General features: G+C 43.0%; 3 protein-coding genes across 4 annotated transcripts in view; 1 reads left to right on the top strand and 2 right to left on the bottom strand.

The window, feature by feature from the left end:
* Positions 1-408: 408 nt before the first annotated feature.
* Positions 409-5933, bottom strand: LOC125011830 (mitochondrial glutamate carrier 1-like). Its single transcript, XM_047591227.1, has 10 exons — positions 5787-5933; positions 4906-5017; positions 4397-4522; positions 4154-4209; positions 3542-3632; positions 3336-3454; positions 3012-3201; positions 2647-2804; positions 2128-2203; positions 409-2023 (listed from the first exon to the last, which is right to left on the bottom strand). The coding sequence occupies exons 2-10, from the start codon at positions 4926-4928 to the stop codon at positions 1864-1866; spliced, it is 999 nt and encodes a 332-aa protein (XP_047447183.1). The 5' UTR covers positions 4929-5017; positions 5787-5933; the 3' UTR covers positions 409-1863.
* Positions 5934-6181: 248 nt separating this feature from the next.
* On the bottom strand, positions 6182-8111 carry LOC125011936 (follitropin subunit beta-like). The gene is made up of 3 exons (XM_047591463.1): positions 8020-8111; positions 7652-7861; positions 6182-6693 (listed from the first exon to the last, which is right to left on the bottom strand). Exons 2-3 carry the CDS (start codon positions 7811-7813, stop codon positions 6424-6426), a joined length of 432 nt encoding a protein of 143 aa, XP_047447419.1. The 5' UTR covers positions 7814-7861; positions 8020-8111; the 3' UTR covers positions 6182-6423.
* Positions 8112-17388: 9277 nt separating this feature from the next.
* camkvl (CaM kinase-like vesicle-associated, like) overlaps positions 17389-27663 on the top strand; it is a 39707-nt gene continuing 29432 nt past the window's right edge. The window contains exon 1 of one of the 2 annotated variants that reach the window (XM_047590841.1): positions 17389-17656. The gene's annotated coding sequence lies outside the window, so the exon portion shown is untranslated. The remainder of the gene's footprint in view (positions 17657-27663) is intronic. The other variant, XM_047590849.1, reaches the window with a different exon arrangement.

Below are 27663 nucleotides of genomic sequence, written 5' to 3'. Positions count from 1 at the left end.
CGGACTGTAGTTGTAAATCTAGAGGAAAACCCGAGATATCCCATGTGATTAGTCGAACGAGGCTCACGTCAGAGGATCATCTTTCAACGCTTGAGCTTTACAGACAGCTGAATATTATTTGAAGGGAGAGTTATGTGTAAGAGACCCCAGGACTAACCAGCATAGAGTTACCCCAACAGTGCAGTATGAGCACATTCTAGTGCCAAAACCCAGCCGTGTGTGTGTGGTGCATGTGTGGATGTGTGGGGCAACTCGTTTCAAGCTTGCATCAGAAAAAACAAAAAAAAAAAAAAAAAAAAAAAAATATACTATTTACAGTTAACCTGCTACCTCTTGCCAGTAGCTCTACCTAATTATATGTTGTTTTATGTTTTGTACACACACTCCACAAACAACACAAGTAAACACTGCATTTATAAATATTTATTCAGCATTTAGAAATCTATTTACATGCGTAATTCTAAAATGAACTTAAAATGAAGTATTTTCTCAACTGGCAGAACCACGTGGTTCAATGGTCAAAGCTGTTCTTGGCCTCTCGATCGGAGCTGGACGTGAACAGTGTGAGAAAACTTAAGAAATACAGGATAAATTTTTTACATAAGAAAGTACTATGACCCATGAAATCTTCCAGAAGAGACAGAGAGGGCAACCCACAACTGAAACAATCTTTTCCAGCCTCTATGTGCCTAAGATCATTCATGTGTGTCTGCTCCTGTATCTCTTGACAAGAAAATTGACCAACCGGACAACCGCAAGACTCCACCAGGAGAACGAAGCTAGTTGTCGGTCATTTTGCACTTTTATTTCAGGAGACTTGGTCCCAAAAGCTTAATGAATCCGCCCAATAAAGTCTTTATGCCCGTCATCACTTTACTTTGCCACAATCAAACATCATTTACTGTACCACAAAAGGGCAGAAGGCCTTATTGAGCAATTCAGCTGCAGAATTCACGCTTGCTAACTGCATGAGTTGCACGTTGGCTGCCATGGTGAAGAAATTCACAGTAAAGCTCCCAAACATCTCAGCCACAACTGTTCTGAAAGTTAAAACCCCAGATACCATCTGTTGTTTAGAGTACAAAGCAGTGCAGGTAATGAGAATGGGGAAAGAATTTAGTAAACCACTCCTGGCAATGCAAAGTAACACAACATAGATTCCCTGTATAGCACCCTTGTGGATAAACAGACCAAACACTTCATTACTTTAGTACATTACTTTCAGTGCTTAAGTTATGACCCCTTAAACCAACAGTCTCCCAGATTGTTTCCCCACCAAGTTGTAAAAGAAGTTATTTGCCAATTTATACATACAATTTATATATACAATATATAGACTGTGATCAATGTCAGTGCCCTAGTTTTATATGTAAACCCTTAGAACAATATAGTTATTCAAGTTTCACTAGTTTACCATCGTTATCTGGTTCTCCTTGGCACACTTATGTCTCTTTTCCAACACCATTAAAAGCCATCACCTAAACGGTGGAGATACACATTAGATGCAGGTTAGGGTTACAGTGAAGGGTAAGTGATATGAGGTGAAAGGCCTGGTGCCACGGTAGTAGAGTCAAGTCTGTTGTGGGCAAAATTGGTGATCGGTGTTGGACTTTCAAAGCTCTCAGTGAGGGAATCAACTTTCTTTTTTGCTTCAGTGCCAGTCTCTAAGATAAGAAACAGCTAAAGGCATAATAATTTGAAACCATTTCAAAATAAAATGTCATCTTATTGGTCCCTTTAGCATGTTACAACAAACCTCCAATAGTAAAGAAGGTACACAGTAACAGAGAGCTGAGTCTATTGCTATGCCCAGGGCATAGCTGCCGTGATTTAATGAGCCGGCAGAATGTAGAAACAGCTGGTTTATGCAGAGTAGATATTGTAAGGGCTGTATCCCAACAGGAACTCTCCAACTCCTACAGAGTACACAACCTGGGCAATGCCAAAGAGTGGGGCAATAACCAGGGCCCGGCAACTGGCTCCCTTGAGGAAAGCTCCGGGACCCTCTTTTCTCAGGATCTTTCTGCAATAGAAAGAGAGGTCGCAGGGTTAGCACACAACTGGTGCTATTCGTGTCAAACCAAGGGGTTGTGTTTCTGGGAAACTCAAAGATTATGATGTGATTACCTGACACAGTCCACCACACCACTGTAGGTTTCCTCATTAGCTCCTTTCTTGAGTGATTGTAGCCTTGTCTTCACCACTGCACAAGACACACAAGACCGACTTTAACTGACAATTTACACAATATAAGCAAGAACAAGGTTTTTGTTAAGATTTAGCTAGCCTTCATGTCACATCCCCTGCTTTAGACTTAAGCTACAGTAGATGTATGCTTCTGGATATGATCAGAAGCAGAAGCATATATCCCCAAAAATATGGCTGCATGTTGCGGCGATATGGACGTCGAAACTGGTAAAAAATTAATTTCCTCCATTCCTTCTTCATTCTTTCTTAGTCAGGTGGTGGTGGCTTTTCTACCTGCTGCATTGCAGTGGCTTCAGGAAATGCAACTCCAGCTGCCACCGTTTGAAGTGCACAGAGAAGCACAACACACTTGACCGCAGACTTTACGTTTTCACTGTCAACGACGTTGACGCTCGAGCGCACGAGTACAGATGTTTATAACGTAGGCACTTCACTCACCGTCACAGGGGCTGACTGCCACAGCGGCAATGGATCCAGCCAAGCAGCCAGACATGAAGGACCAATAGAAGGGCACAGACGGGTCTTCAGATGAATGCTGGCCGAGCTGGTGCATATGTGCAAAAAGAGGGAAGTACACAACGGAGAATGGGATGTCCCTGAAAAGGCAAAAAATAAACATTTGACAACAATGTTACATGTGATATTGTGTTTGGTGTTGGATGTTATTTATCATATATGTGCCATGTGTGCGGACTCAAAAGCAGATTTTCCCCCTAGGGACAATAAAATATGAATCTGAAACATTTATTTTTGACCGCTGGCAAAGTCGATTAAGTACAAGCAATTATTAATGTCAACCTCACCTCATCAATGTGGCCCCAAGTCCCCTGTACAGCCCTGTGACTCCTTTGGTCCTCAGCAGCTCTCTGGTGATCTGTATGGCGGACACTCGCGAGACCTGAGGGCTGGTGTTATAAGAACGGCTCAGAACAGCACTGGTCCCGGCCATCTTCAGAGTTGCTACCACACTAGGCATCACCCTCTGCTGGGCCGCTGGCAGGTACACAACACGCAACCTTAATTTTTACTGAAGTTAAAACCACAACACTCCAAAGCAACAGGCGACCTCTCCTTCTTTTAATTGGTTTCAAACGAAAACACCTTTTTAACCAAAACAGTTGTATTACCTAGCCTTCCTGCATCCTGCAGCTGGATCTTGAGCATCTCCATGGGTGTGGTGATAATGACCTGGCACATTCCTGCGCAACATCCCGCCAGCATCTCCTTGAACACTGTCAACCTAGCACTGAGGACACGCGCAAAATTAGGTTAAACAATGAATTCAGAAAATATTTGTTTTGGAGTCGGCCTCTGAGAATCAAGTGCTACTTACCCATCTTTGCTCAGCTGGTGGCGGAAGAAGTCATTAGCAGCTAGTTTGATAGCCTTCTCTGGGGTTACCAGGGTCAGATTTACGGCGGCACCTGCAACAACAAGTGTTGGTCATGAGAAACTTAATTCTCATGAAAACAAAGCCCAAACATAGATGGACTCAACAGTTTGACCAACCAGTCAAATGAAAAAATATGGTTCATGTGAGGCACAAAAGGCCATTGTTTCTCTGCGACCTGTGCATAAACAGAACAACAGAGCCAGTCAGAAAGTCACACAACCCACAACATGGTTTTTTACGCCCTTACAAGATACACCCCAGAGCCTGCTGAACCACTTATGGGTAATTTTACAGTCGAGTTGTTCTAAGTACTGTGCTTCAACCCACAGTCCTGATTAAATTTCCCAGTATTATTGTTTAAGTTATTCCCAGGTATTGGTTCCACGTATTTTATTTCAAATAAGGTTACGTAATCAAAATAAGTCACCGTCTTATTATTTCTGCCAAGTGAAGTAATATCAACCCTGATGAAACTAGGTGTCTATTACGTGTGTCTCATTTGGTTCCAACGATCGCTCATAAAAACTACAGGTAGTGTTGGTGTAGTCCTACCTCTGTACATGCCAAAGTAGCCTTCAGATTTAACTGTCTTGATTAGGCAATCCATCCTGAAGAGACAAAAAAAGAAGAAAAATGTTAATTTGGTCAAATTTTGCTCTGCTAGCACAAATTAGGTAGAGTATTACTAAATACTAAAAATGTAAAGGCCCCACATGTTGGGGTCAATGCCATTTATTCAATCACCCTACTATAAAAGAGGCCTCTGATCTTTCTTATAGGAGGCGTGGTTCTTACATGTTCTTGTAGATTTGCTGCCCGTTGCGCTGGTTCTGCAGACGGGTCTTGGCCAAGTCAATTGGAAACACACAGGTGACTCCAACCATGCCTGCAATCCCTCCATTGATCAGTTTGGCTGGAAGGCTGTACAAAGATAAGTCACAACAAACAATTGCATTACAGTCATATTTTTTTCTCACCATATTTCTACAGGTGAATCGGGTGGGGCACAGTTGAGACTTACGCCGAGGCAGGATATGGACAGAGGTCATAATTTGAACATAATAGCACTTCTTGTATATGTGTGAACCGTATCTGAGGCAACAGAACTGGGTATAGAGTGACTGCCTTCAGGAATCATCCAAAAATAACTTGCTGACAGAGTAAATCAAACAGCACGCACATATGTGTACAAGGTGTAACACATCCCGAGGCTCCTAGCCCTACAGAAACACCACACAAGTGTTTACTCCATATAGTGAATGGAGTTAAACATCCAGAGCAGGGTCACTCTGACAGGTTCGTACCTTATCTGCTGTTGCTGGGCCATGGTTCTTGTTTGTTGTTGAGCGTAAAAGTTGGTCAGCGCAAAAGGAGGAGGCCGCAGAGGGAGAGCAGGCTGAGAGTCCCCGGGAGACACTGAGCAAGGCAAGAGTGCGAGAGAAGTGCAGGGTTATTTATACAGAGGAAAGTCCAGCCCTGCATACCCGGGGATAAAGTCGACATCACTCTCCACCCACCGCGCTGCCCGCCAAGAAACACAGCCAGGGTCAGTCATCACCGTACTAAAATCAAACCACAGGTCTTTCGAGGATGCAACTGATTATCATCAGAGCTTCATGACTGCAAACTCACTTAGTGGATAAAATCATAAATATAAATACGATATATAAATCATCTTATTAGCTTCAAAGCACACAAAGCAAGATGTTGACTAATGTGGCAACACAAGATCCAGACCCTTACACAGAATATATATATATATTATGTGCACATTCATATCCATCAGAGAGAGGTGGGATTCAAATAAAGAAAAATCCACGAGAAGAAGTTCAAACGCTGCCAAACAGATGTGGGAATGTGACAAAAGTTTACATCCTTGCTTCTAAAATTTTGTTATGCAATCCAGGGCTCCACAGCACCCCAAGACACTCTTCTGTTTGACAACATGATTGTGCGATCATGAAGGAACCTAGAGATACGATGTACAGAAAAATCGAAAAACTTTCACAAAAGTGTTCTACTATAAAAAAAAAAAATGACGCTACAAACGTACATTATAGCCTTGTTTCATGCAACATTGTGCGCATTTTGCAGACCCTGCCTTGCTTCTCCATAGACTGGCTACACTTACTGAAAAGTCTGCAAAAAAAGCATAAAAGACATTTTAAGATCATGCAGTACGCACCTTAAAACGAAGACGGGGGTTTAATGATCTTGAGCAGCCGCCAGCTCTTTGCTTCTCCTCACCGCTGCAGGAGCGAATGGACCAATTATGAATGGATGCGAAGGGCGAAGAAGCGCTTGTGACAGTTAGGTGTGTTCCGGACCTGAGTCTTAGACCAATGAAAACCACGTTCTATGTGCGATGGGTTGGGCCGACTCGTCTATACAGGCCCGCAATTTTAAAATGATGCAACATTTAGAACATGTTAACCCACTTTTCTCTCGGACTTGTTGAACTGTGCCGTAACCCAGGGCACATCTAACTCAGCAGTATTTGGTCCTATTAGTAACTGTGTGCCACAACGTGTGCGTAAAATGTGTGAAAGTTTGCAAAATAAAGACAATTACAGATCCACACAAGTGTGCAGAAAATATTTTATAGGTGGATGCAAATATCATGCGTTGGTTTATGGTCACTCATTTATTTACTCGGTCAGTACAATTCACATTGGTAATGCATGCTCAACACGGTTTTTTTTTTTATTGCAACACAACTGCCTAACAAACAGGAACAGTTAATGAGCAGAGAGGATCTACATTGACATATAAATAAGCAGCATCGCTGTTGGTGCATGTGCACTGATTATATTAGCATTCTGTCAGGTTCCCAGAGCAGGCTGATTGTGTTTCTCCACACTGCCGAGAGCAACGGAGCACTGGTCGTAAGAGATCCGGCTGGGTTGGACGCAGTGGTGTGTGCGTGTGTCACAGCGCTTACAGCTGCAGCAGTGGGCGGCAGGATAGTACAGTTGTGGGTTGACATCCAGAGGACAGCCGGGCACATGAGCAGCCCGGTACACCAGGGAGAGAGGCACACAGCTACGCTGGATCAAGAAAGTCCTCCCGAAGCGCCCCCTCAAATTGGTGTCCTGCAGTAGAGGAGACAGGGGTCGTTAGGGATTGTACAATGGTGGAAGAGAAGAGTAGGATTAATTTAACACTGTTAGGATTACTTTTTGATTTTTGTTTGGACGTGCGATAGTTGAGATGTTCTAGATTGTATTCAGAAGTGTGAATATTAACATAACTAACATTCACATAATCAAATAAAGAATGAGGTCCTGGATAATGGGAGGTTCAAGAGCATCAGCCCCATTTAAGTTTACTTGCGTAGGGTTGATACATGTTGAGAAAGTAGCAATCAGCAGGGAGGAAACGTATAGCGAGTCTGAGAGACAAAACAGAGAATAATGAGGAACTGTTCTGAAGTGACAAAAGTTGCAAAGGAGGGAGTCACACAGCTGCAAGGGTCAGGTAGAAGAGGATGAGAAATATGAGGCCTATGTCAACGAAGAACAGGTAGGAAGAACTTTCTTTTCTTTGTAGGCCGCTGCCCCGGGGGATTGGAGGACCTAAGTGGCCAGGGGTCGGGAACGACCCCGTCCACCAACGATGGGAGAGTTAAGTCTAAACCATGACTCCTCCCCACCTTGTTACCAACCAATCACATTCATTTTGTTGAAACTGTTATAATGGTGTGAAACTACTGAAAAACATCCTTTTTGTGGGACGTTGGTCAATGTTAACAGAACAGAAAAGGTCCGTGCCCATGTATTTCTATATTCCGGTGTACATTTGAATAAACAGCTTGTATTGATGGCAAGAAGTCGTACGCTGACAACACAAATATCTTAAAATGCGTTTTGGTCGTATGTTTGCAGCTGCTGTTGTTATGGCACCCAGGCAACCAGCAAGTTTTCTCAGAGATTCGTATGCATCACCACATCGACTCTCTTCCAACTGTGCCACCGTTCGTGCATCAGAATCCAAATGCTCAATGTTCAGCAGTCGCCGTAAAGTGTCTAAAGTGTGTGTGGCGTTTGTCACCTGTGTGTAGCAATAGCCACTGCAGATGGTAGTGTTGACGGCCACGCACTGGGTACAGTCTTGCTTCTCAATCCATATCGTGTGGTTTTTCAACATACAGGCACACACTGTCCCAACCATCAGCACACACAGCAGCAAGCATTTCAGCACAAACAAAGGCATGGTAAGAGCGCACAAACATCAAGATATGCAGACAGTGAGACAGACAATCTGTAAACACACACACACACAAAAAAAAGATGCAGTCAGGACGCTATTGCAGCTATACTGAGTGGTTCAATTTCATGCAAACTTAAAATGAGGAGAAAACAGTTTATTTCTCTATATAATATTTTTCAGATAAGATGTGTCCGTTTCTGGATTCTTACCCTCGCTGTGTTCTCTGTTCGTTTCCCCCGTGAATATCTGAATATATCAAGGACGCTCACCCTCTTTTATGGAAACCTTAATCCACCTTGAGTGAGTGCCCTAGAAGACTTCAGTGTCAGACGTCATCAGCATCCTTCCACAAATCACGTGTCATCCCTCCGCAGTGTTTACAGGGGCCGCGTGTTTGCATGTGCATGAATTTACAACGTTCATTTTCAGAGGTCACACTGAGACATATCGGGAGTTCGATCTGTGTGATCTCACACATTGCTAGAGTAGGTCCAGAATGCTGCCAGACAATAACAGCCAGGTTACACAACTCCGGCCCTGACCCTCAAACAGATCCATGTGGTTGATTACACATGTTTTACTTCAGACGTGTGCCTGCCATTCCTGTGTTTAGATTTCAGTCACAAGGGCCGATAAAAATTCCTATGGAAGTCCCTTTTTGATGTGACAATTTTTAAGTAAAATGAATAGTGGAAAATTCATGCAAGAACAATTACTTAGAGGCAAGAAAACTCACTCATGCTATTTAATGACAAATCAATCAACTGATGAATCACATCTACCTTTAAATGTGAAATTACATAAAACATTCATGAATCTTTTTTTTTTTTTTTTACAAATGAAATGCAAACATATAAATTAATTCCTGAAAAGTGTATCAAATTTAAAATTTTGGATGAAATTTGCTTTTTTAAATTTTCCCTCTGCACCAGAAGATATTAAAGAATTCTCACCAAACCTAACAATTCTCCATTAAATGTGATATTTTAAATGGACATGCTGGATGCTGGGTCAGCACTCACATGTTTTCTGTCCCACCTGAGTGAAACGGTTACAGCCTCATTCTTTAAGCCATTAATGCTCCCATAATTCCCATCTGTTCCCAGTGTAAACCCAGATTATTTTCCCCACAAAAGTTGTCAGTAAACATAATTCATTTTGATTAACTGATGTATTTTACATAGGTCTCTTGAGCCGTCGCTTCAGTCTGCAGGGTAAAAAATAGGCAAGGTAAAAAATATACAGATGATTTTATTTTATTAATGAAGTGCTGAAAAATGAAAGAATTTCTTCTCAAAACATTATTAATTTAACAAAACAACAACAACAGAAGAACAAAACAGCGAATGAGGATGTGTGATGTTTTATCTAGAAATACTCATTAGTGCAGAATCAGAGAGGAAAAAAATTAAGTCACTGGGTGCAAGTTTGATTGACAAAGCTATGAAAACAACTGGAAGGATCTGGGGTCTGCTTTTTCTGCCGACCTGGCCCCTGCTTCCGTAACTCTGTGTTTGCTCTACATTAATCGTAATGGGTCACAGTTATATAACAAAGCCATCAGGTAATTACAACAAAGTGGGTCGTGGACAGTTCACCATCTATCTGTCCTGACATACATCCAGCTGCTTAGAAATCAGTGGATTATCGTTATTTGTCCCAATATTAGGTTCATGTGGCAAGAGAGCAATAAAAACAAAACATTTCCCAGGAAAGTGTTGTTTCAGTGTTAGTGTCCTGGTTAAAAATCCAGTGCTGTATGGGCCACACCTGATTTAAAATGAATATTTTATTTTTGTGATCGTATGATGTGTGCAAATCTGCCCACTTTATCTGCAAGGATTCTGTCGCCAAGTTACACATAACACACAGAGAGATCATAAAGATTGTAAACATATAGTACGTCAAAGTAAGTCTTCAAATATTTAATGTTGAGATTCTGAAACGGATGAGAGGGGTCATGTTACCGTTTAGCTACAAACTGTCCGTGGGTTTGAAAAATGGTCCAGAACTCAGTTTGAAGTCGTCACGCTAAAAGGGCCAGATCATCATTTATAATCACAGCATCTGAAGGTGATGTTTGAGGTTTTAATTCTGTGCCTCTCACTTTCCAATCATATGTGTAGGTGTAACTCTGCACTCTCTGATAAGACCCTGGAACTGGGTCAGTCCCTGTGTTCCATGGGGCCATGTCCCAGCCATGCCCGAGGTCAGCAGGTCACACGATGGACACTTCTGTTGATTTGGTTTGATTACACTACACTTCATTGGAGATACCTATGGAATAAAATATACGCCGATATGGTATAACATTATGTTATGACCACTGACAGGAGAGGTGATTAACATTGACCATCTGGACCACCAGAAAGAGCAGCAGCCATCCCCGGCAGGATGCAGCCACATAAATATTTTTTGTGATCAACTCAAAAACCATGAAAAATGTTGACCTGGCCTCCAAACTGAATTGTCACTAGATGGTCGATGTTATTTACTTCTCCTGCCATACAAGAAAATTATGCGGCATGGGGCGGGTGGGGGGAGGGTGGTCTGGGTTGGGTTCTGGGGCTGTGCTCCGCCTCGCACATCGCACTCATCCGCCAGCCGCGAGCGATTCCAAGTCAGCTGAGCGTCACATACGCTGGAGGGTGCTTGGGGATCACACCAGCCGGCTTCTCCTGTGACGGCTGCTCGCGATGACCCATATTTTCTGTTCACTCGCTCACCCCTGTCAGGTGATGCCCTGCGAGGGTGGCCATTGGCTCTTGTCTCGGGCCTTCCCCGGGGTGATTGGTGGAGTGACGAGCGCTCAGCGTGTGACCTCTACAATGAGCTTCCGCCCACAGGAGGAAGCGAGCCCAGCAGGACGTATTAATACGGTCCTCTACGGACAGGTAATCTTTGTTAGGGTGTAAACTTACTTCTTCTCCGGTATAACCGTAGCTGTGAAATGTTAATAAGATAAACGCTGGGTGCAGACAGAGTGGAGTGTATCGTTTGTGTCTGTTAGTGTTTTAAGTGTTTCTAACGAGACATATGAACGTCGCGTGGCATGCTGGGAAATATGCCAGTTTTTCACTAGTCTTTCATTAAAAGACAAGAGCCCTGTAAATATGTCACTATTTTAGGTGAACCACAAAGAAAATGCTTTAATTTTGCTAAAATAACATTTTTGTTTTTTATCTGTATGTAAATAGTATTTTGACAACTACAGAGTGTGTGAGGCCATTTTAATGTCCCTTCTATTTTTATGCTATCATATCTGAGTAATGACACAAGATACCAGAACAATAACGTGTAGTGTATTTGCTGCAATTGTCCTCTCCCTGGTTCAGACATACAGACAGTATAGCTGTGACTTAAATTGAGCACTAGGTGGCAGAATAACATAATCTCAAATTTATTCTCATGCCTGAAGGGATTCTGTGGATCAATTTGTTTACTTAGGGTAAAGCTGGAAACCGATCAATATAATTGCACAATAGCAGAAAAGTTTTATAAAACTTCTAGAGTACCCAAATAGATGTAATTAAATTAAAGATATGGCTCGCGGGCAGGTGCAAAATGAACATGATGAAATAACACCTTTCTGGCAAAGACACTGGTATTATTATGAGCATCTATTCTCTTTTCATATGGAAAATTTCTCACCGAGCCGCCTTTAAACGGCATAGCTTTTTGAACACACAGACCGTAGGCGGCAGTGAACATCCTGCTTCTTTGCTCATATAATAAAGTGGCCATGGCAGGATCCTCTTCACATAGAGGTAACAGCAAGAGAAGAACTGATGTACGTCTTGAGCGACAAGTGAAAAATAAAGTTTTGTTGTTAAAGAATTATGGGCTGGTAGACAGTATGGCTTAAAAATGAATGAAATTAGAGAAGGTTGTATCTTCAAGGACAGCATAGTCTGTTTGTTTGTTTTTTTCTGTTTTTCTGTTCATTGTCTCTTACAGGATTCGTCTCACACCAGTTGCTTACACATTGGCTGCTTTACCAGCCAATATGGCAAAGAAAAGAGCCTCTGTCTACAAGTTTACAACAAACCTGCCAGTGTTCTATGGCGATATATCAAGCAGTTCACTGCTCTCCGTCATTCAGAGTTCCTGATTGTTGGAGCGTGCTTTATTCATGTAGAGAGATGGAGTTATTTCTGGGGCCATTTTTTAGTAACCTTGGCGCACCTCAGGAGGAAGAGGAAATAGTTTGACCTAAATCATCACTGCGTCCTTGAAGACACACACTTATTAATAACCTCAGGAATCTGGAGACCACAACCTCGTCCTCTCTCCTCTTCTCCTCCCATCTCCAAAACCTCCTCCTCTCCTGTGATCTCGCCCGCCCTAACTTTTATTTTATTCCGCCTCCTTTTTTTTCCCGGTCCATGCGCACCTTCCCTTTCACTCACACGGACCCGCAAGGCCCCCACAGGGGCTCAAAATCAATCTCACAGCTCTTAAAATAATCAGCCTAGTTGAGGATGAGGGGCTTACCAGTAACATATACAGTAGCTCCTCTCACTCCTCTCGGTGTGAGCGTGTGAGGACTGCCAGTAATCTCAGCACTCATTTAGATTTTCCTTTCATTTTCGTGCTCTTTTAATTCCATGCAAACAGTCAAATATGAGACTTTTGGAAATTTCGTTTTTTCACTTTAAATAAGGAGGACTGCTTATTTCCTTTTGTTTTGGTCCCGTAATGTGAATTTAATTTGCTACCCTGGTTTTGACACACTTCCATTCTCACAACTCTCATGATCCAGACAAAGTGGTATTTATGTAAGAAACTAACAACTCCACGAGTGTGCACGTGTGTGCGTGCAAGATGACTCACCTAGCCTTCGCGTGTGTGAAAAGCCGCCTATTTACTAAAAAAGAAAGGTTCTTGGCTCCACATAATTGGTGACCCTGTCTCTGTAAGTTGTGACCCCCAGACAGCTGAAGAAATATTATCGATCACCTGGGATAAGAATAGCATCTGGTGGCTGGCCTGTGGCCAACACTGAAACCGTCTCCTCCTCACCAGTTTGGGTAATTAACATCGGCTTTCACAGAGATGCATCTAGCAGGAGAGCTTCAAACAATCCCTATTCCTTTCTATTGCAACCTTTTTTTTTTCCTACTAATGAGCTCTCCTGCCATTTAAGCTGCTACTATGAGGGAAGATGTTAGTAGCTGCGGCATGACCCGGAGACACATTAAACGAAATGCAGCTCAAAATCACTCTTTGTGTTCACGTTTCTTTTTGTGCTAATTCAATTGTCTGGGTTTCGATTGATTTTTAAAAGGTATGCAAATTTGTCCCAACACAGCACCGAAGTCAAGGAGGCAATGCCCGCCCTACATTACAACTCAAATATAGCTCCACCAATTAAGGCCAGCTCTCGTCTGCTACATTGAGAACGTGGGAGATATCATTCTCTGTTTCTGTATTATTTATCTCTTCATGTTGGACTGTGCAAAATTGTTTTCTAGTCAGCGGATGATGAAGGCAGAAATGTTTGTTTATGGCACACGTCACTGGACTCTGCGTGGACACGAACAGCGTCCCAGAGGCGAGAGGAGTGAATCTGATTCAGAATCATTTCTGGCCTTCAGCACAAAAAATAAATTTGGCTCGACCCTGTTTGCAGGAATAAACTATCATTTTCTTTTTTTCTTCCTTTTTTTCCTCATTCTTTCTCTCTCTTCCTTTCGTCACTAAAGCTGTCAGAGGAGGAGTAAATTACAACCTGTCTCTAAACCACACTGGGCTGCAGCCCAGCACAGAGGTCCAGTGGAGGGCAACGCTATGAGATGAAGAAGCAGAAGGAGACGAAGAAAAGAAACATGTATTGATAGACTGAATGAGGAAAATCAGGGAGAAGAAGAAGCCACGGAAGAGGAGAAGGAAAAGATAGAAGGGAGAGTGACCAAGTGAGGGATGCTGGTGGGTGACAGAACGAGGGAGGAGAAGGCAGGCGAGATGAAAACATAGGGGGTGAGCAGGATAACAGAGGGAGGAAGGGAGGATAAGCTTCCGACAAAAGGAAGTGGGAGACAATCCAGCAAAACACATGGTGAGTGAGTGCATCTGTGTTTGTGTGCATCCATCCTCACACATGTTTGAGCAACAAATGTGGTAAAGAAGTGCAAGCAGTGGAATGGTCACAGCCCTAATAGCATTATATTACTTGATGCCAAATTTGAAAGGCTAGATTACAGGCTGTTAGGGATTTAATTCTAAATTAAGCCTGTAAGGGGGAAAATTTGCATGTAAATCCATGTACCAAACCATTGCTCTACGTGTGCACAACAATTAGAGGCATTGAAATCGGAGACTCAAGACAACTAGCTGCCAGGATAGCTCACAAAGACGAGCACACACGCATCGAAGTGGGCCCAAGTCAGAATGATAATTATAATCTTATTGTTTTTCGTCCCTGTGAAGTCTATAATAGCTGTGACGTATATAAACTCGCGTATGTGCATGCCACACTTTGAGTCGAGGCAAAGTGTGGCGGAATCCGAGGGAATGGAGATAAAATAGTGCGAGGCGACAGAGAAAGCAGGATGTGACAAAGTGAGTGAAGGAGAGCCAGGGCGCTGAGCTCTCCTTCTACACGGCTGCCGACCTTGAAGCCTGCCGACTCCGAATGGCACATTTGGCACGGAAATATTTACTCCGAACTCCCAAAGCTATGGTGCGGTTTTACCTTAATCCAACTGCTGTGGTCCCGTGTTTGCTTTAATGACACATTTCGTTTGACCCCTTCTCTCCTTTAAATCGCGCTTCGTCCAGTAATCGAGGGTCTTTAAAACTGAGTGTGTTCTCCGGCTCTGTTTTGATGCCCTCGTGGAGGTGCAGGTGATTGCTTATGATTGCAAATACAGTGAGTCGCAATAATGATTCAAAACGAGGCATCACCTTTGTGACAAACCACTGAAGAATCGTTCCTTTAAAACAAGTGACAGTGTTGACCTTTAATCATACATTTAAATAAACAGACTGTTTTTCTTTCTTTCTATCCATCCGTAGAAAAGGAAAGTACATCCATTGCCTCAGATGTTAATATTGCCCCTATTAGCCAAACATAACTCCTCTGTACAAAAACCCCTTCGGTTGCAACATGATGCAAGATCTGTTTGACCCAAATCAAATAATCCGCCCTTACTCCTTTCTGAGCCATTCCTTTGGTGGGGTGCTTCACATCATTACCTTGTCAACGGCACCGCTTCCGGTTCAACTTCAGCTTTTGTGCTGCTGGCCTTGCATGTCATCCAAGCACTCTTTGATGTGATGCAGACTTCATAGTTGAATCAGTGGCTGTAAGCCGCCCAGTCCCTGAGCCAATAGAGCGAACCCCAGACCCTAAAATTTCCACTGCCACTCTTCACAGCCGGTTTGAGGTTTTCCCTCCTGAAACGCTTTGGCCCAAAACTACAGATCCTGGGATGAAAGTGTGGATGTTCTCGGAGACTTTGCATCGAACACTCGAGGGCTCTGCTCGTGGTCTGAATTCGCAGGGCAGAGGTCTTGGACAAATCTCAAAATCCTTGCCCATACACAATCATGTTTTTTTTTTTTGTTTGTTTGTTTTCTTAGCTCTTACTATGATGACCCACTTCAACAGTAAGGAGAGATTCACACACCTGTCGCTCTCTGAGGACGTTCAAATCATTAGCACCTAGATTTTTTCTAGTTTTATTGATTTGAAGGTGTGATACATGCTCTTTGGGTTTTGAAAGATCTTTTATTAAATTTTCATTGTCTGGCTCCTTTTTCTTTTACTTTAACAGTTTGAAGGGGAAATATTTGGTGAAGCGGTAGTACCTGGTAGTGCCTAGTACCTGAAAAGTAAGTAGTTACACGTGTGTCCTGAGGAACCAGATTTCTTTACTGGCAACTTTGCGGGTTGAGCTCTGGCGTTGAAGAATATGTGAGCACGCTTCTTTCATCATCATATTGGTACGTTTTCTTTTTAGTCTATATACACCTGCATCATTCTGCAGTCCAATACAACATTACTGGTCCTTTATGCAGTTGTGAAGCTAAAATATAATAATATTTTTAGCTACGGCCCTTTTAGAGGCAGAATTTGACTTTACCTGTACAAAGGTTGACTTATTTTCTGTAACTGCTTGTTTTTCGGAGGGTCGTGGAACAGGGGTGATGTCTTTCGATGGGGGGAGCAAGTCACCGTACCCAGAGTGGTCCCATGCAGACAACATGCGGACTCCACACAGAAAGGAATGGATTTGAACCCAGAAACTTCTTGCTGTGAGGCATCAGTACTAACCACCACATACCACTGTGCCGCCTGTATACTCATGTTAAGTATATCTGTCAGTAATTTGTGGTCACATTTGGCCTCCTGAAAATGTGATGGTGAGCTCGGCCAGTGCAGAGCAAACCTGACGGCTTAACTGGTAAGATTTCATGCTGATGCTTCTCTTGTTCCTTGCATTTTGACCCATTCTGTCTCTCTAGACACAGCGAACACACACATAGTGGTTGCGTGCGCACACACACATGCGCTCATCTTTTGTATGACTGTATTATCAGCAAATGGAAGCTGCAGCAGATTCAAGGTCTCTTGTGAATGTTCATGGAAAAAGACTTCGAGCACCTGGACAGAAAGGCAACACAAATTGTGTGTCTGTCTGTGTGTGTGTGTGTGTGTGTGTGTGTGTGTGTGTGTGTGTGTCTGTGTGTGTGAAGGCTGCAAGAAAAAAGAAATAACTGTTGCATCTGCATCGAACTTGCTCTCCCCATCTCTCACACACATGATCTCACACTCTCTCTCTCATGCACACACAACCATGCCACCTCACAAACGCATAGAAACCCAGTATTTAGTTCCTGCGTCATTACAGTAGCCATCTGTCAGCATGCAGGAACTGATACCCAGACTTGGCTGTGTGTATGCATCCACTACGCACACACACACACACACACACACACACGCACAAACAATTCATCCACTGTAAAAAAAAAAAAAAGAAAAAATTCATTTGCCCTGGTGACCCTTGTGCCCTGCACATAACCCTCCTCTGATAGATTTCGCAAAAAGCATTAGATACTTTGATCGTCCTAAGAGGTGAAGGGTTGCATTTAAATAAATTCCCTCATTTCTTCCTCTGTTTTTCTCCTCTTCCTTATCTTGTCTTTCTCTCCATCCCTACCCACATGCATCGGTCTGTTTGTCTGAGCCTGCCAAAGGCTGATGTCATTGTTCAACCAGCGTGCCTCCAGTGTGTGAGATGAAATGAATGTTGAGGTATAATCCCAGGGTTTAATCCAGACCACTCCCAATCCGTTGCCTGCCCGCGCTCCCCCCGGGCAGCCGGAGAAACTCTTGTGAGGGGCACGCGGGCGGGCAGTTTTGTTTAACCATGAGTACATGACGGTCTGGAGAGGAGTGGAGGACAAACACTTGGGCCTTAGGCAGCATTAAAAAAAAATATGATCTCACATTATTCAAAGATGCCCACCTGCTAGGCACAAAGAGGGAGGGAGGGAGGGAGGGAGGGAGAGGAGAGAGAGAGAGAGAGAGAGAGAGAGAGAGAGAGAGAGATGAAAGATTATGTATTTCTCATGGGTGGGAGACAGTGAGTGAGTGAGTGAGTAGGAGGGAGGGCGGCAGTCAGAAGCGAGCAAACTAATTCTCACCGAAGAACAGACAGTCGTGCCGAAGCAGGAGCGGCGGTTAGTTCACCTCTGTGATCATCAACCAAGAAACGATATCAGTCATTTGTTTAGTCTTCGACCCCGCGAGTGCCAACTGGGACCAGACTTTTACATTTTGGATAGAGGAGGGCTGCAAAGAAGCGCACCCGCACTTCTCCAAAACCGCTACAAGTCAAGGTAAGGCACGCTTGAAACGAGATGAGTTCGTTTATGTAGCTGCGATAACTCATTTTAATCCGCGTCGGCAGTACAAAAAAAAAGAAAGAAAAAAAGTCGACAGAGAGATCAAACAGACTGGCGTGCTGCTTCTGTCCCTGCTGCTGCTGATGCTGATGCGCGCTGTGCGGCCAGCGTGCGTAAAACAGCTGCAGTGTAAATCTCCAATTGGAGACCCGAGGACACACACACACAGAAACATAAAAAGTGTCAAAAATATCCTTCAGGTGCCAAATTAAAGTTAAAATATAAACAGGCTAGGGTGTTTTACAACTCACGTGATTAATTTAGGAGAGTTCAAAGTCTGACAAATGACTGTCTGTGCATGGAGAGATTGTACCGAACTTAACTTTTTCCCCAAGAGTTTATCGATATTTCCCCAATAAGAAGACTTCTTGCGCAGCAGAACAGTCAAATGATAGTTACACGTTGATCGCTCTCTCCTAAATATTGGAAGCTCACATTCTCGTTTTAAAAGCTTCTCACGATGATAAACAACAGTTTTACAACTACATTCGGTGTAGTCGTTTTCCCAACACTCTCCCTGCACGGCAGCTTGTAGTTTTGTAGAAACCCTCTGGCATGGAAAAGAACACCAATGCGTTGACATATCACATCCTCCTCACACTTACTCCCTCCCCTGGTTGACTCTGTGAGGCTGTATCCAATTTGAGATTTAGCACTTGTTAATTATGCCTTAAACTGTCCAGAGGCACCAGCATCTCCACTTTCTCCACACCAGGCCAGCTTATTGACTGCATGTTGGTGTTTAATCAAGGCTGGATGCTATTTGATTTAAAATAACTGATAAGTGAGCTGAAATGTTGAGAGGGAGGCCGGAGAAATGTTGGCTGTTAATGTACTGGCCAGCCACGAAATGCTCAGAGCACGGCTTCTTTGCCAGGGCAAAAGGGGGCAGCAGATATAATTCTAGGTGTGAATAATGTTATATAAACCTTTCAAAATTGATAAACTGTCCATTAAAGCCCCTTGGATTGAACATTACATTTCATTTTTTTTTTTTTTTTTTTTTTTTTGCAATGAAAGCAGAGTACACCCCCTACTGGCCTCATTAACTTGCTTCATGTGAGCTTGTGCAACCTGATAAATGAGGCTAGCAGAGGAGAGAAGAGAAAACATCAGAGAAAACCGAGTATAAGCTACTACACTACAGCACCCTGGAGAGAGGGAGTAAAAGAGGTTGCCGAACTGAGACGGCACAAAAAAAAAAAAAAAAATGTGGTTGCTCACATATTCATCTCATTTGACTCGGGAGAGCGACAGTGCAGCTGCTTTTAGTCTGTAGATTTAACTTGCTTTGAGTTTATGTAACAGGGTGCGAAGAACCTTCTATCAGACAACATTTCAGGTGTCACATCTCACACTGTTCACACCTGCCTGCTGAGCCGCCAGCTACACAATATGCACAGTCGGCTTCAACTGGATCAGCTCATCTGCCTTTTTACCAATCTATCTATCTATCTATCTATCTATCTATCTATCTATCTATCTATCTATCTATCTATCTATCTATCTATCTATCTATCTATCTATCTATCTATCTATCTTTGCGCTGACCTCTAAGCCGACCTGCATGTAACTTCCACTATTTTACATTTGAAACTCACCTCTTGAGATCTCATTTGGAGTTTGTGAATAAGCTGCAGCCTGGAAGACAACAGACCGTTTTTAAAAAAAACGAAGGAGAAAAAAAGGATTTTGTGTTTTTATGTGCACTGCATGCTGTAGAGCTCGTGGCAAAAAGTCCTTGGGTTTAACTGTACAAGCCAGATAACAGGTGAGCTAACACGGCACGCACATGATCAAACAAGTGTGGATTTCCGAGATACGCAGAACGTGTGTGATCAGGTGTTTTCTTTTTGCCATTTTTGTAAAAAATGTAAAATGTAGCGCAGGTCGTGACCCTTCGTCTGAACACCGTCTTTTAAAAGATTAATTTGGTAGATTTGTGACTGACTGACCCAGAAAGTGAACTTGCTGGTCAGAAGCATTTTAAAGAGGAATCCTTTCTCAAAGTCCTGGCCCCAAAAACATGCCCATTACTTATTGCCACTGACATCTCCTAGTATCTTGTTTGTTTCATGTATATTGCATGAATGCTTCACCCAGATGTATGAATATATCTGCTCACTCCTGCTTTTTTCCTTCTCTACCTGACCGGCATCAAGCAGATGTGTCTCCTGCGCTCTGCTATAAAGTATCCTCCTGTTAAAAGGGTTTAAAGTTTTTCTTGCCACCATCACCCTCTGGCTTGCTCTGGGGGTTTTCTGTGGCTTCTGTGAAGCATCTCGACATTATTTGTGTTGTTACTGGCACTATATAGATCCAATTCAACTTAAGGGGCACTGACAAGGTATACAGACTGAGACCATTCATTTTCAAATCCGACTGGGGCCTGTCTGTGTGGAGTTTGCATGTTCTCCCTGTGTCTGCGTGGGTTTTCTCCGGGTGCTCCGGCTTGTTAGGTTAATTGGTGATTCTAAATTGGCCGTAGGTGTGAGTGTGAATGGTTGTCTCTCTCTCTCTGCGATGGACTGGCGACCTGTCCAGGGTGTCTCTCGCCTAATGACATCAGGAATAGGCTCCAGCAACCCTCTAGAGGACAAGTGGTTACAGAAAACCAACCAAACGAACGAATAATTCATTGTAAAATAAAATAATAAGGACTTTTTGTAAGATACAGGTGAGGAACTATGACATTTGTTATGGGGTCCTTTGAACGGTTTTTGGTTGGTTTCTTGAAGGAATCTTGACGCAGTTTATGCTGTTAAAGTGACCCTCGGTGGAAGGTTACTCATTTGACAGGCTTCTCCGTTTTACATCACATTAATTAAGATGCATCGCAAAAACGCTGGCAGAGCTTTATGTGCACACATGTTCATGCTTTCAACTCAATTAAATGGACGGGTGAGTCTTGACTGCATCCTGTGACTTACGTTGATTTCCAGACAGCTACATAAGTCGTGACTGGTGTAGTTATTATAACACTGGCAACTCCATGTAATGCCTTTATGATGTTAATGGAGGAGGGGATGCTATGTTTACAGTTACATTCAAAGTATTGATCCCAACATACAGTCGTCTGAACCGACGCATTGTAGTCTGAGAGGTTCAAGGAAACGCACTAATGGGGGGGAGAAACGTTGAATATTGTTTATTAAGATTGGTGAATACTGCAAAGAGAGTGCACCGTATGCAGTTTTGTCCTCCCCAGCAGACAAAAAAAAGGCAATTTTACAAATTTATGATTTTATCAATAGGAAACCTAATACAAGGTTTAGTGATGCTGGTGCATTGCGCGCATCAATATCCCTTTATAATGTAATGATATGCCATAATAGCTGATAACAGTGGATGCAGTAAACACTCTGGTGTGGCTGAAGGTTTCCCACTGTGATTCAGCTGCTGAGAGACGACGTCCCAGGCTCCGCTGCAGTCGGCAGCCACCATGTCCACAAGATTTTCCATCGCAGCTGCCAGCGCAGGTTACAGATGGTGGTTGTAGGAGATTAAGAGGCGCATCGATCCATCAACATGACTTTTCAAACCCTCAGTGTAATGTGACACGGTGTTCCTCACTGTCAGGCTGTTTTGTGGCCAGTAATGATCCTCATGTGTCCCAGGAGTTTGGAGACGGTGCTGGTGATGTCAAGAGTTTGGCAGTATCTGTGGCAAACACACACACACAAAAAAACTTTAGGTGGAGAGGATGCACAGATAAATGAAAGCAGTGGTTTGGCATTGGAGCCAGCAGTGCAGAGAGTGCACCGGCTTTTTTTTTTTTTTTTTCACACATGCTACCTATGTTACATAAAATGAGCTCCAGGATAAACAGCACACGCAGCATATGTTAGTTGTTTTTCTTTTGCCTTCAACCGAGTTTGCTGCCAGAGGTTTTCCGTGTTCTGCCCTCCTTGCTCATCTTCTGCTTTCCCGCTCTCACACACTCCCATCTCATCTGCTCCCTCGATCTTCCAGCTGAGCCCTCTTGTCCCCCGCTGAACCCCCAACGTATATCTGTGTATCTATGAATGCGCGTATGCCGTGGGTACGCTGGAACCTATTAGACCCTAGAGCTTGGTATCCATTTACCCGGCTCGCTTATTTGTTGCGTTTTCACCCCCAAAAAATAGACACTTTTCAACATTGCAAACATGTTTAACATGTTTTAATATTGGATTCATATCCCCAAACGTCATGGGCCCAGGTGAGGCGGCATAAATAGAGTAAAGCTTAAGTTAGTGTATAACTGCTGCATCTCCCTCAGTGATATGAAGCCAACGAGCTGTGGTTAATTACAGTTTCTAATGAAATTGGGTGGTTTATGGCATCGGCATTAACAGATGCTCATTATTTCGGAAGGATATAGAGAATGACTTGTAGAAACACTATTGGTTTTTTGCAAATGAGCATGTGTGTTATTATTTTAAACTGGCATCGAATTTAAATGAATGTTATAAAGCCTTAACACAGTTTAAATATTTTGAGTGGCATGCGCTGTATCCTGTATAAAGATGGATTTTAAAAAAAAGCCTCTGAAGTGTTGCCAATAGGTTTTGCAGCTCAGCATGACTCTGTGTGGAAGCCATCACCGCTCTGCCTGAATGACTGACTAACCCAAAAAAAGGACGAAGAGGTGGAGTGTAAGTGAAACTGATTGTGATGCCTCAGCAGACAGTTAGCAACCAGTGATGGCACACACCTGAACCACAGCAACTACGCTGCTGATTACGCATACATTTAACCCTTCATTCAGTTTAAATAAACAACACTTCCGTATAGTTATCGAGAATGTTGGAAATTCAGTTATTGAGAACAAAACTACTTTTGTACCGGTCTGATGATTTAAAGTCTTAAAAGTCTTTTTAACATGGAGGACTAGTGGGATTGACTCATTTTTGGAGCCAGCCCCAGCGGCAGTTGGGAAACCTTATGCTGTATTTCATGGCAACTGGGAACTTGGAACTTCTAATCTCCAGCTAAGAAAAGTAAAACACTGCTAGCAGTTTTTCTACTCTCTGTGACTTGAGTAAAGTTTCTCAACCTGGACTTCTGCGATTTAGATGATTTCCCACAACGCGTATTGCTTCCAAAGAGTTATTCCTTTCTTATTCTTGATCAAGTAGACGGTAGACAACAAAACCTTTTTCTTTCCCAAGCGTTAGTAGAAATGAAAGGAGCCATACCTGGAGCCAGCCATTGTTTTGTTCCTGTTTGTGCAAAGGACACAAAAAAGGTCAAAGATTATAAGTTCCAACATCCCAACTATGAGGTAAATCGAATGCAGTGTTACTCCGACATCTAATTTTTGGTGAAGCAGCCTCACCTGGTATTATCTCGCGTGCATTGTGATGGTTTTCATCTAGAAGTCAAGGAGAGTCTATTCCCGCTCTTGCATAAAGCTGCACTACGATTGAAGCTATAAAACCCACATTAAATTCATAATTAGGCATGTCTCAACTTGAGGTTACAGCCAAAAAGTAATCATCTGATCCTTGGCCAGAGATCTGTTCACCAAGTCATGGCCAAATACAATTTGTAAGTTTTTGAAATATTTTGGCACCATGTTACGTGCACCACCAGACTTCAGTGGCAGAGGCAGTGAAAGAAGTCCAGCATGTGTTACTACCACGAAGAAACACAGACACGCAAAAAACATAAATGAGTTTTCTTTCTCTTTTTTTTTTTTACCTCAACTCCTGCAGTGAGGCAATAAATGCCAGAGCCAAGCGGAGGAAGCGCAAAGCTACAAACTCTGATTAAAGCAATGAATCAAATTCAGCCAATGAGTCTGGTACCTGTGCTCAGCGTAACACTACAAGGGAGGAATTAAGCTCATGAAAGGCCAGAGCGAGATGGTTCTTCATATAGCAATACATACTCATGAGTATGCCGGAGCATAAATGGAACCGCAATTTGCTGTAATGTAAAATGAGCTGTGCTGTGTGTTGTTGTGAATAAGAAGTTAGTTTTCATAGCTTTATTATGCAGATTGGTTCAGCTTTAGAAACAATATTTGTTGTGTTTCTACTTGAAAGGCTGCAGCGCATTATTTTTCTGTTCTCGTGCTTGTTTTTTTGTTCAGTGTACCCAAATTTAGACAGAATTCCTTTTCAGCATTTCAAAAGTGCATTCGATATGACCTTGGCGGACTGGGTTAGAAAACATTTGCTGATCCTTTCTCAATGGTGTCTGACTTCTTCTCTTAAATTTACCAAGCAGGAGATCAGCCCGGAATCTGAAGGCGGCGTTACAGTGCGGATTAAAGACGTGGTTTTTCTGCACTTTGTTGCGGGGTGCTTAATTAATCAGAATCCAAGGCCTCGTAAATACATATGTGGGGAGAAACTATAAATTAGTAATGAGCTACTCTATCCCTGTGGCTCTTCAGCGTTAGAGGAAAGAGAGCAAGAAACTGGAAGTGACAGGGGAAAGGGGAAGAGGATCGAAGGAAAAGACGGAGAAGAGCGAAGACGGAGAGACAGAAAGAGCACTTCATTACGGTGACATTCATTCTCTCTGTCTCTATGTTCTCATCTGCCATTTCTCTTCTTCCTCTCCCTCTCGTTCTTCCTTTATACTTTCCTTGACGCTTCATCTCTCTACATCACCTCTCTCCTCCCTCTCCCCGTGCCTCTGTCTTGTCATATTTTCTCCACTTCTCCTTATTTATCTCCGTCATTAGACTGCTGTGTGAACAACTGCAGTGGCCCCCTTGGAACAGAGAGGCGAGACAATAAAACCAGACTGGTACAGATTCCACCCCTCCAAACAACTCTCCGGAGGCCTTGCAGCCTACTCCAGCATTCGCCACCTGGCCTAATTCTGCATGATCTAAGTCCCCTCACCTGTTAACTGGGGTTTCTTCTCAGTCTGGTGCAGACTGAACAGAGCTAAACCTGGAGCTTTTGGCTTCTCTGGCTCAACAATTCTATGAGTTCAGCAAAAAAAAAGGGGGAAAAAAAGTCAGAACTGGGATAGAATCTGGGCCAGCATGCAGAAGCTAGGGCACAGACCAGACATAAAGGGTACAAGTGAAACTCTTAAAATATCATGCACGTAGCAGACTGTAATCAATCCATCCCGCTGTTGCAGAAATGGAGGAGAAAAAAATAGCAGGACAGTATTAATTATAACTTAAGTATCAATGCTGTGATTATAAGTATCAGTCACTTATTGCTCGCCAGTTATATTTGTCTATCATTTGTTCTTCCTCCACCAGCCCGGCTGCATCACCCTTTATGTAACACCCCAAGCTGTTGTAAAGACGGATCCAACAAGCCGATGCTTCCTCCTCAGTCCTTCAACTGTGGCTCCCCATCCGATCACAAAGCCGACGGCCAATACTAGCGCTCCTCGTCTTCTGGTAGCTGTTCCCCTGAATAGCACAGCTCTTTTTTTTTCTTTTTTTTTTTTATTATTGAAAATAATTATGGAAGGGACTTTGCACCAAAGGGAATGATTAGTGGAGAGGGTGACAGATAGAGGCAATTAAACATACTGGAAAAAACACGGTATTGTACATCTGAAATGCTACTTTTATTGAACCGGAGGGGAAGCGCTGGGTGTCAAGTGGCGCCACTTTATCCACTTAGGCTGAATACATGGATGGATTCAAGAGATTAATACACGATACACAGTGTACGCCATACTCTCGAGATGCCGCCTCAAGAAGCTGAGACAGAAATAGGAATCAGGGAGAGTTTCTGGGCTGTGGAGAGTTCAGAAGCTGAAACTCGCTGCCAGTTCCAGCGAAGGCAACCATGGGGGTGTTGGAGGGAGGGAGGGCGGGTCAGGACTGATTTGGATTTATTGGCTCAGCTGGCCATAAAGGAGGCTTTATCCTCACATCGCATTATGCAAGGCAAGATCTCTGCAAGCCACAGGTGAAAGATGAGTGCTCGGCAGATGTAGATTCCCCCAGTCTCATCGTGGCCCTTGCTCCTTTTATATTTCGCTCTCTCTCAGGATTGATGAGTTTAATACAAAGGTGGTTAGAAACAAATCACCGAAGTGCATTCTTTACTTTGAATGACTTGTGGAATAAAATATCGCGGAATAAAAATCAAGCCCTCTCCCCATTCCAGGCTGACCCGGCCATATCTCTTTAGCTTTTGGCAGAATCATCCATGAGCACATTTTGAAAGGCATTAACAGTGATAGATAAGTCCATTCTCAAAACCTTTCTCTCATCCTTTCACACACATTCACTCACTTTAAGCAAGTTCCTCGCACGCACTGTACCAGCGCAGTCTAGGCACAGAAGACTCCGAAAGGATCCAAAGACAGAAAAAAAAGTCTTTTCTGTAAATTCCCTTTTTAAGAAATGACCAAAATAGAACCACTGTGTGGTGCAGCTCGATATATTTTCGTCTGTTCCACTTGGTTCATGAAGCAAAAACTCATCAATGAAAGTTAACAGTTTCATTACACATTGGCTTCAATAATCTGCCTCCATCCCTTTTTCCACAGAGAGATTACATTCTTGGTACTCTCGCCGTTATATAATTACTACTTTTAATTGATGTGTACACATGACTGCACGCGAGTATGCACAAGTGTTCGAGTAATTGAATATCAGTATGGCCGATGGTGGCGTCTCTGACTGCCTTTGAAGAGATGCGGTGCTCAGTTGAAAAGCGAGTGGCAGGATTGGGGTTACGGAGGAGATGCTTATTTCATACCTGCCTCAACAACAACAACAAAAAGAGCTGGAGAAGCAACAGCAAGTTCAAAAAAATGGCAAGAAAAGCAGCTAAATAGGAGAAAAGCTCGAGCGTGCTCTGCCTTTGCTCTGACCTGGTTCCGGTTAATCCGCCCACTTTACAAGATGAACGTTACCTCCACACTGTATTTATAGAGCCTTTTCATGTGTGTTTTTGTGTAAGCGGCCGCATATACTGTATATATGTGTGTTTTTTTTTTTTTTAAATTGTTGAGTATGCAGTCTGTTCTATAGGGGCAGTGTCTGATAACAGGGATTGAGGGGGGAAAAGGCCTGTGTCTGAGGCTGTTTTCAAAAAGTAGTTATCCTTAAGGCTGGACCACTGTGAAAGCACCACATGATGCCCTTTCTTTCCTGGTTGCAAGCATTTAAGTGAATTGAAAAACCTTTATAAAATGCAATGCCTGTAATTAGTTGCTAAGACTGAAAGCCTTGTTTGATCGTTCAACGTGCCTCCAGAAGATCTCAGCTACTGGTGTTGGACACTCTAACTTGCCAAAGTACAGGGAAAGCCCTCTTCTCAAATTTTCAAAATTAGACTATGGTTGGCATAATTTCAATGCTAACCGCCTTTGTTTTGCTAATCGTGGAGTGACAGAGTTTCACCATGCCCTACATGAGGTGTTAGATTTTCAGTTTGTGCTGCTGCCTTCACTGCTGATTTATCAAGTCACATGATGGTATTAGTTGCCCTTTTCAGCAGAAACATACAGTATGTAAGGGCCTTAGAGGTCAACCAGTCTGATTCTCTCCATTCCCTGCTTCGCTGTGACATCTGTCCGCTACTAATGGCAAGGATAAAGTTCAGTTTTCTTAGTTACAGTAGCTTGCAGAGAGACTGTTGTTTTGTTGAAGACTAGTGCTTTTAGCATTGCCTGGAGGTTGTTCCAGTTATGGCGGCAATTTAAGCCACATGTCAACATGCAAACAGTTGTTAGTTAATGCTAATTGATGTGACAACTGGAAAAAATGTGTTCCTTACCGAAAGTTTCATGACAAGCCACGTGCCTCCAAGTGTTTTTTATGTGACTGACATGTTCGCAATCAATCGCACGTCATGGTCCCCTGATCTGATGCAATGCACTGTTCATTTACAGCCGAGGCTGATGAGAATGTCGTGTGTCATAAAACCAGTGCAGCCTGAACTAAAAGAATGATCTGCGCGTGGATGATGCTGGATTAAATTCTAGGCGATCACTGAAGTTGTTAGAATCCATCATGA

The sequence above is a fragment of the Mugil cephalus genome, chromosome 1 (genome assembly GCF_022458985.1).
Source record: "Mugil cephalus isolate CIBA_MC_2020 chromosome 1, CIBA_Mcephalus_1.1, whole genome shotgun sequence".
Lineage (NCBI taxonomy): Eukaryota > Metazoa > Chordata > Actinopteri > Mugiliformes > Mugilidae > Mugil > Mugil cephalus.
Note: the sequence above shows the minus strand (reverse complement) of the source record. Positions and strands in the feature narration are given on the sequence as shown.